This window comes from Colletotrichum abscissum (assembly GCF_030869225.1).
Source record: "Colletotrichum abscissum strain IMI 504890 chromosome Unknown Scaffold_168.1, whole genome shotgun sequence".
Taxonomy (NCBI): Eukaryota; Fungi; Ascomycota; class Sordariomycetes; order Glomerellales; family Glomerellaceae; genus Colletotrichum; species Colletotrichum abscissum.
In genome coordinates, this window is record NW_026850063.1 from 1 (window position 1) to 8,265 (window position 8,265).

The following is an 8,265-nucleotide window of genomic DNA, read 5'->3' on the forward strand; positions in this document are numbered from 1 at the left end:
TCATCTGTGTAGAGTAGGACAGGAGAAGCGCGGGCTGTAGCTGCGAGCTGTCCAAAAGGTCGCCAAGAGTTCCGCCAGTCATGAGCTCCATGTCAATCATTATGGCCGTTCTCGATATCTGGATGCCAAGAATATCAATGCAATTGATTCTCGCGCGCGAGTCATATTTCTTCAATCGCTGCAGACAAGCGATTTCCCGTATAGCCTCAGGCGGTAAGCCGTTACGGGGTTCAGTGAGTGGTATGTGTTTGCGGGCGATGGGAAGGCCTTTGAGCTTGTATACGGTACCAAATGATCCCGAGCCCAGTTGCTCTCCCATAGGAGTTGACGTTGTGATTCTCATGGAGGGCTCTCTGCGTGAATACACAGAAACGAAGATAGCGGGATGTGGCCGTTCTCGTACATGCATGTATATATATATACATACATATACATATGTGCTGCGAAATCTCCCAAAACCTTCCAGCCTCAACGTTGCCGAGTCAAGCACTTCATAACACTCTGGCATCCCGCCTGCTGGTGATTTGTCAAGAACAATAGCAAATTAATTTTTACATCATTTCATTCCAATTTGCGTTGACGAAACGTTTTGCCCATTTGACAACAGATATGTCAGCCTGCAGTTTAAATGAATATGCGCAGACGTTTACAAAAGCGCTGTCTTTCCTAGAATGTAGCAATTACTGATGATGCTCACCTTTCTACTATTTCCTGTAGTTCTCTATGCGCAGCGATTGGTTCTAACCATTGTCAACAACTCCACGAAGCAGACGATTTGGCCTGCAGTCGAAGGCTCAGGCTCAATCATAGAGTCATCTGCTGATGGAAGAGTTATCGATTATTCTCAAGACCCGTTACCCGAAGGCCTTGCGTTGGAAGCTCATTCGCAGGTCGAAATCTCTTTCAGCTCGTTCCCATGGTCAGGACACATCTGGGCGAGGCAGTATTGCGCAGCCGGCGGATCGAACTGTGTTGTAGGTGACTGTGGTCACCCGAGTTGCTGGGGTCGTTCATCTACCGGCACTACGCTATTTGAAATTACCGCACAAAAAGACAAGATGTACTACGACATCAGCCTAGGTGAGTTTGAATCTACATCTGACTCGTTCCAGAATACCGAATTCACCTCCTTCACTTAGTCGACAGTTTTACATGCGGCGTTCACGTTGTGCCGGACGACCAGGACTGCGAAGCGATCGCTTGCCTAGCCCCGCCCTACCTCGGCATCAATCCCGAGGATCAGTCACTGGTATGTCCTCCCCCCAACCTGATCACTGACCCGAGGACAAGTGACGCACCCATCGGCTGCTATTCTAACTGTGCCGTATACGACACAGACGAGTACTGTCGCAGGGGTGTGTACGATGCAACAACCTGCAAGGGTAAGAATCCGTGGTTTAAGAAGACGTGTCCGGACGCATATAGCTACGCTTACGACGACCAAGACGCCACATTCACGTGTGGCTTTCGCAATGTGACGATATATTTTCACTGTTCATAGGATCCCCCAGGGCGTTTCCAATTTTAGGCTGGCGGATGTAGGCCATGGTACATAGCTAGGAATACTGAGTAAAGTTGTGGGAAGGGGAAACGGTAAGTGTACCTAGTGATCTCTGGTGCTCATCAGACATGCCGAAATGTGACGATTGTTAATGAGAATAAATCTGCTTGCTATGAATAGCACTCGTATGCGAACTAATCTACGTAACGTTTAACCTCCTGCAGGGCAGTTAGATAGCTTCTGACCTGCCGCCTCGTAGCAACATAGATGGCAACTTCCCTCCACGTGCGTGCGAACTGAGAGAAGACACGGATGCGGGGATGGGCTGTTTATCTTTTTGCCCTAGACTTGCACCTCTACCCACCTGACTGGACCGTAATAGAGCACTAGCGATCCTATTGCTCTACATAGCTACAAACGCCACAGTCGGCCAAAGCGACGTGGCCGCCATCAGGGATCGGATTACTTGCATGGTGTGGACTTCAACTACTAGGAAAGGCCAGATGAAGTAGGATAAAAAGATCAGTGGACTTTCGATTTTGTCTCAATGGGAACGATGTAAGCTTTCTTTCTGCTTTCCGCTTGCCTTGGCGGTAACCCCGAACTTCAACCAAGCGCGATAGTAATCATAGAATCACATAACTATAGAGCATACCAGGAACCACGTATTCTAATCGAATGTGTCTACGTCTCTCATAAAGGATGAGAGCAATGAAACGCCAGAGAACCTACCCAAAGGAATGGAGTCGCCGTACAGTGGAGCAGAATTATGGCCCCACTTATGTTAAGTCTATACTATCCGTCATCCGCAATTCGAGCTGTGTCCGTTTTGTTCAATATTACTTTGCCTCTCTCTCGTCTCTGCTTTGCTTCTAGAACATGGAACGCGAGCTCACGAGAGAAGCATGGTTCGAGCGTGGATGTCGAGGCCCGCTGCTAATGTGAGGGATGGATGTGCTCACTTCGTGAATCCGAGGCGGAGGCTGTGGAAGACGTCCAGGCGTAATGCCTATCTTGGCGGGAATTGGAGATGAACTTGGGACGTTGCCGCCTGACAGCCTCAAGCGTACATGCTGTTGGCGTTTCTGCCAAACAAGATAAACAAAAGCTGCGATTGCGACTAGTATAGCTACGGCAGATAGAGTATATGCAAGAGCTTGGCCACTGATGATGCTTGCTCGTGATGACGCCAGCGGATGCGCTTCAACGAGAAATTCTTCCGATGCGGGTATTGCTGTTGTCGTTGGTGACGATCGCGGCCTGATGTCGGAAAGACGAACCCAGCCTAACTTCATTGCATTGGTCTAGTTTCAGGCCAAAGATGCCTGTCGAATTGGAGGAGACCGCATATATACTGGAAAGGAGCCCCGTATAACTGTATCAAGACCAGAACAGTCTGCCGCTCATGATCAATGACAAATCGTCGGGCCTTGGTGTCGTGCTTGTCGTCATGCTCTTGAGTAACGCGAACGAGCGGTCGGGTAGTCTTATCTGTTTCGTTGTGTTAACAGATCCTGCCCGAAAGCTGCATTCGATACCAGGATGCCACATTTCACCCTAGCCCTCGTCGCTGTGGTTTCGTAGTCATATGGGGTCTTCTCTCCTGAGTGCATTGAATTTATTAGTTACGCTAGTTGGCTCACGCTGCGTTTGCGACAAATGATGAAGGAACGATGGCCAGTGCGGACTCGCAGCACACATGTAGACCGAGGATAAGCAAGAAGCGCAGCGACCTCATGGTCGGCTGAGAAGGAAGTTTTGAAGAAGTTATAGATTGTGTATTTCGCTCTCATGGCCTGCGACACTTCACGCTACGTCCTAAGATTCCCGGACGTCTGTAGTAATGACTCCGTCTATACTGCTATGACGAAAGCACAATGATGCTGGGTAATACTAGACGACTAAACCTGGAAAGCTGTTGTAGCGAATTGCGCGCTCAAGCCCCGGCTCACTGACTTAGAAAGAAATGAAGCCAGCTTTCAACACCCTCGCAGTCACGACGCTGCTGGCCATTCCAGACACGGGCGCTGTACCGAATGCGAATAAATGTTAATAGCCGTCAACTACGGTCTTACACGCTTATGAGTCTGGAGAAGCTGCCTGAGATACTCTTTGATCGATAGTCGGGCCTCTCTGGCCACTGTTGGTCTGTTCTGGACTGTCTGTTCGCACACGAGACACCGTGAGTCTTGGGCGTATGTACCTGTCGCGCATGAGATTTCATTTGTTTTACAGAGCCGTTGCCGCGTCACCTACAGTAGCCGCAAATCAAGCTTTCGCAGCAGGGCAACTCGAGTGAGAACATCGCCAACTCGGAGCAGATCGAGCACCGTAAGTTGACAGGGACACAGTTCATTTCGCACCGATTCTCAGTTGATCATGGGCATTGATTGTTACTTCTACAAGACATGACCAGCAAAAGTAGGTGCGTCCCGCCTCAATGCATCTCACTGTCGTTTCTGCTGTTTACATAATGCCTTCCGACGCGTCTTCTCCGCAGTTTACCCTATCACAATGGAACAATAAACATAAACGTCTTAAGTGATGTTGCATGTTTGTTGGTTATGTTAGCCTTTACTATTGTTCGTTGTCTGACGACAGACAGGATTCAATGGACTTCGCTGGCCGCTTCGACCCACGCCCCCCTTAACCACTCGACCAGGTCCGAGCGTTTCGTTTGAAAAGGAATCCAGCGCTCATTGAAGCAGCCGCATGGACTGCGCTTTGAATTCTCAAGGGAGCTGAGGGCAGACTATTTACGCAATCGAGTACATGACTGGCCGCCTTGTCATCGGCTTGCCTGGGAGGCTTGCGTCTCTGTTGTATCTTTCTTGTTCGCGGTCATAAAGACACGAGACGCTAGGCGCCAGACGCCGACCACATCGAGTATTACATGATGTCTTACAAGAAGGCAATAAGCGTCTTACGGCATTTCTTAGAACATCGAGGGAGTGACATGCGGCGCATCACGAGTGAAAATGGGTATCCATGCGGACTGTCTCATATAGTGTCAACATAAGACTGTCTACACTTCAGAGTAAAGAGCTTGCTTTTGCGTCTTCGGTAGCGCTCGATAAAACCTATCGAGCAGCAGTTAGACAGGCAGGGGTCATTGTGTGTGTATTCATGAGTATGACGAATGAATGGCTATGGAAAGAAACCCCATATCTATATAATGAGTGTACGATCCCCTCGTATAAGGACACCCTTGCTGACCTTACTCATACCTCTGGTTAAGCATAAGTCAGGTCGCTCGAGGTGAAACAATTACCGTAGCGAATGTGCTGGGGCGGTCTGACAAAACCTAAGAAGTCCAGTCGCCTGCGATAGGGACACAGCTTTTACTTGATCTACCAGGACACAACTAGACTTCTATTCTAGCATGAACGCTCAAACACAGCCTTTGACGCCTACGAGCTCCTATTCGGGCGAAACGCTCGTTGGCAATGAGTCTCCGCCGCCTTCATGGTCTCCCGGTTACAGCGTCACCTCAACACTGGTGGACGAACCCGGGCATGGTACCGATATGGGGTCGGCAGACTCGGCGACGACCTTACCGGACGTCCGTGCGTGGCTTAGGTCGTCTTCAGCTGGCCCTTCGCCGTCCGAAGCTCTCCGCCCCGATGACTTCGGCGTCCACACGGACACTACAGACGCCACTCCAAGTAGCTATTGGACGGAAGAAGAGCACCGGGAAACCCCATTGACGCCGGCAACCTCAACATCAGACAGTACCTTGGTCGGCTCTCCCACCGCTTCGTGGTCCTCCGGCCAAGCGACGATTCACTCGTCAGCCGAGGACGATCTGATTGAAGCCGTCAGAAGCCACCGCCTGGAGCAAGTCGAGGTTCTCTGTCATGCTGGTGTTTCACTCTCTGCCGGCCATTCCGAGGTCCTCTACGTCGCTTGTCTCCACGGCACGCAGATGATCGGCACGCTAGCTTACAACCCCGCTGACAGAACCTGTGTTGGATAAACGATGTCAATTTAATGCAATACCACTGAGGTCAATTGATTAAAGGGTGATTGTTGTGCTTGATTAAGGGATTCCCTCTCATCCCGGTCCGAGCGGGGTTCTATCTTGTATTTACCCATCATCACCGGTTCGTGTTGGATTGACGACTGTGTCTGGATAAAGGGATGCTAGAAATGCGTTGAATAATATGTACGAACCGGTGATGATGGGTAAATACAAGACAGAACCCCGCTCGGACCGGGATGGGACGGAATCCCTCAATCAAGCACAACAATCACCCTTTAATCAATTGACCTCAGTGGTATTGCATTGAATCGACATCGTTTATCTAACAGAGATATCCCCAATCCATTATGCCACTGCTGACCATACTGAAGATCTGTCACCCGCCCACAACTTCGCAGGCAGAGTCGCCAATGCGTACCGTGACTATATCTTCCATGCAGTGCTCAGAACGCCAGCTCGTGACTTTTACCAGGACGATATCGCCTACCAACAGCCTGAACACGTACGGAAGATGGACATAGTCTGCGACCTACTTACTAGAGGAGTGGATCTTAGCTTGCGCGATAGGATCGGAGACACAATTCTCCACACCGTGTGTGGCGATCTTGGCCCGCCCGACCTTGGCAACGAGACTGAAGGGTACCCGTTTCTCAAGCTCTTTCTTGGGCGTGGTGACGATGGCCACGGAGAAGGCACCAGAGGCGCGTGCATGTCTCTGATCAACGCACAGAACAGCGGGTGGATCAACGAGGAAGGCCAACAACAGATATTCTGGCATACGCCTCTGGGTGTCGCAATTCTGTATAACAACCTCGCATGCGCCAGACTGTTGTTGGAGAACGGGGCTGATCCGAACATACCTGGAGAGTGGGGCGAGCCGCCCATTTACTTTGCTGTGCGCAATGATAGCCTCGCGACTGTGAACTTGCTCCTCGACGCTGGTGCCAAAGGCACCGCTCAGACGTACTCGCAGATCCGCTCCAGTCAGGTGGAGGCCGCACTTGCGTCTCGAGATAGGGTTGGGTAAGCGCATGAAGCTATGGAGCTTGGCAGCGGCAAACACGGTGGGTTGTTGCAGTTGATTTTCAGCGAGTCAATGGGAAAATTAGACCGGAGATAAAGACGACGAATAAAAAATCTCAGGCATTACAGAATATGTCTATCTACTACCGTGGAGCTCTCCACAGGGCGTTGAAAAACTGGACTTCAGCACGGCTTTCGCAACCCCTCCAGCCACTTCCAGGTCTCGCCGACAACAAGGGCTAGGTTCGGACCGGAAATGGCTGCGGGGTTGATCGGTATCTTCTCATGGGTCTGACGTTCACCGTTATCACGCCAGAGGATAACAGAATAACCTAGTTCGGAACGCCATATTTCCACAGTCGGTCTGCCACAAGTAGAATAACGTAGAGAGAAGCAATCCCAGACAAATAGTGCTTGTAGGTTATATTGCGGTGCCTCGTGCTACGGTTTCGGGAGTGGCCTGTAACTCGTGCAGCTTGTTGTGGCGCCGCAGCACATCCGTAAAGCCAGGCCCACTCTCTTTCCCACTAGTTAAACAAAACAACGCCTAACATTATCAACATCCACCAATAGCTAGGACGAGTTTTCGACTGGTCGGTGCGATCACGCGTGCCCTGTCTTTAGTGGAGCCCTGTACATCGAACCAACCGTTTGTTCTTCACCACATCGTTTATAACACTGACCAAAAACAAGCAGCAAAAACAGGGCAAAATCGGCTATTGTTGTCTTTCGACGCTTCCTAGTAGTAAGTCGGAGCACCCCCATTCGGCCACCCCCCCCATTCGGCCACCCCATCAAAAGTAGGTCCAGGCACATCGCCACCAACTACAGTCAATTAATTAACTACCTTCCACTGCCACTACAATACAGTCACTGCCCTCACTAGGTAATTCGACCTCTGCGGTTCGACTGGGACTAATTAGACGCTCGCCAGCGTCTTCCTGAGCCGTCTTTATGTCCCTGATGTTGGCGAACTTGGTGTTTGGGTCTGTTTGAACACTCTTCTTTTTCCTGGGAGCTATGCGCTTAACTCTAGCTTCCAGAACTCGAACTTGCTGTTGAGATGAGGCCAATAGGAAGGACTTCTCGCTGAAGGCTTTTTTGACCTTGCGGAAAAGCAGACGTTGAGTGTGGTGGTCAGGCCTGAGCTCTGTGAATAGCTTCAGCTGCCCACAGAGATCGCTGGCTTTCCTAGGAGTTGACCAGTCAACAACAGACGCTGCAGAGGTCCAGTCAACGACTTTGGTAGTATTGGCAGTTGTCTGCCCAGCATTGGTGGTGTCGTTTGATGGTGTAGCTGGGCCAGACGATACCATAGGATTACTAAGAGGTATGGCCATGTTGGGTGGCCATAGGCCAGTTGCTCTCCAACCACTTCGTATATTATCCCTCGTCAAACCAAGCAAACGAGCTATGATATAACAGGCCAAGAAGTACCGCTTTCCAACGATAGTAGAATTGTCTACTATATCCTCCTTGCTGAGCTCCTTTCTGTAGTGGGTTTTGATAGGACCAAAGACAGCCATATCCAATGGCTGGAGGACATGGGAGGTGTGTGGTGGTAAGAATAATAAGTGGACGTTGTTAATATAGCACTCCCACATAAATTCTGTCGTCGTATGACTCCCATGCCCATCCAGAATCAACAGTCGAGGCTCCAGCTGTGGGTTGGGTCCCCTGGTCAGGGGGGGCTCAGTCTGTGGCAAGAAGACCACCCTTAACCATGTGAGGGCAGTCTGGTCTGTAGTCCACCCATTAT

The 8,265-nt window shown here is 50.4% G+C and overlaps 4 protein-coding genes across 4 annotated transcripts; 2 read left to right on the top strand and 2 right to left on the bottom strand.

The window, feature by feature from the left end:
- Window positions 1–319, bottom strand: CABS01_16825 (serine/threonine-protein kinase crk1; the record flags this gene model as incomplete). Its single annotated transcript, XM_060550154.1, has 1 exon — window positions 1–319. A coding segment is annotated over one exon (319 nt), but the record flags the coding sequence as incomplete, so codon positions are not given.
- Window positions 320–609: 290 nt separating this feature from the next.
- On the top strand, window positions 610–1,528 carry CABS01_16826 (uncharacterized protein; the record flags this gene model as incomplete). Its single annotated transcript, XM_060550155.1, has 5 exons — window positions 610–673; window positions 850–1,080; window positions 1,140–1,249; window positions 1,338–1,355; window positions 1,502–1,528. The coding sequence occupies 5 exons, from the start codon at window positions 610–612 to the stop codon at window positions 1,526–1,528; spliced, it is 450 nt and encodes a 149-aa protein (XP_060402849.1).
- A 1,939-nt stretch (window positions 1,529–3,467) lies between these two features.
- Window positions 3,468–6,510, top strand: CABS01_16827 (uncharacterized protein; the record flags this gene model as incomplete). Its single annotated transcript, XM_060550156.1, has 4 exons — window positions 3,468–3,530; window positions 3,763–3,832; window positions 4,870–5,166; window positions 5,855–6,510. The coding sequence occupies 4 exons, from the start codon at window positions 3,468–3,470 to the stop codon at window positions 6,508–6,510; spliced, it is 1,086 nt and encodes a 361-aa protein (XP_060402850.1).
- Window positions 6,511–7,345: 835 nt separating this feature from the next.
- Window positions 7,346–8,110, bottom strand: CABS01_16828 (transposase; the record flags this gene model as incomplete). Its single annotated transcript, XM_060550157.1, has 2 exons — window positions 7,346–7,803; window positions 7,882–8,110. 2 exons carry the CDS (start codon window positions 8,108–8,110, stop codon window positions 7,346–7,348), a joined length of 687 nt encoding a protein of 228 aa, XP_060402851.1.
- Window positions 8,111–8,265: the final 155 nt, after the last annotated feature.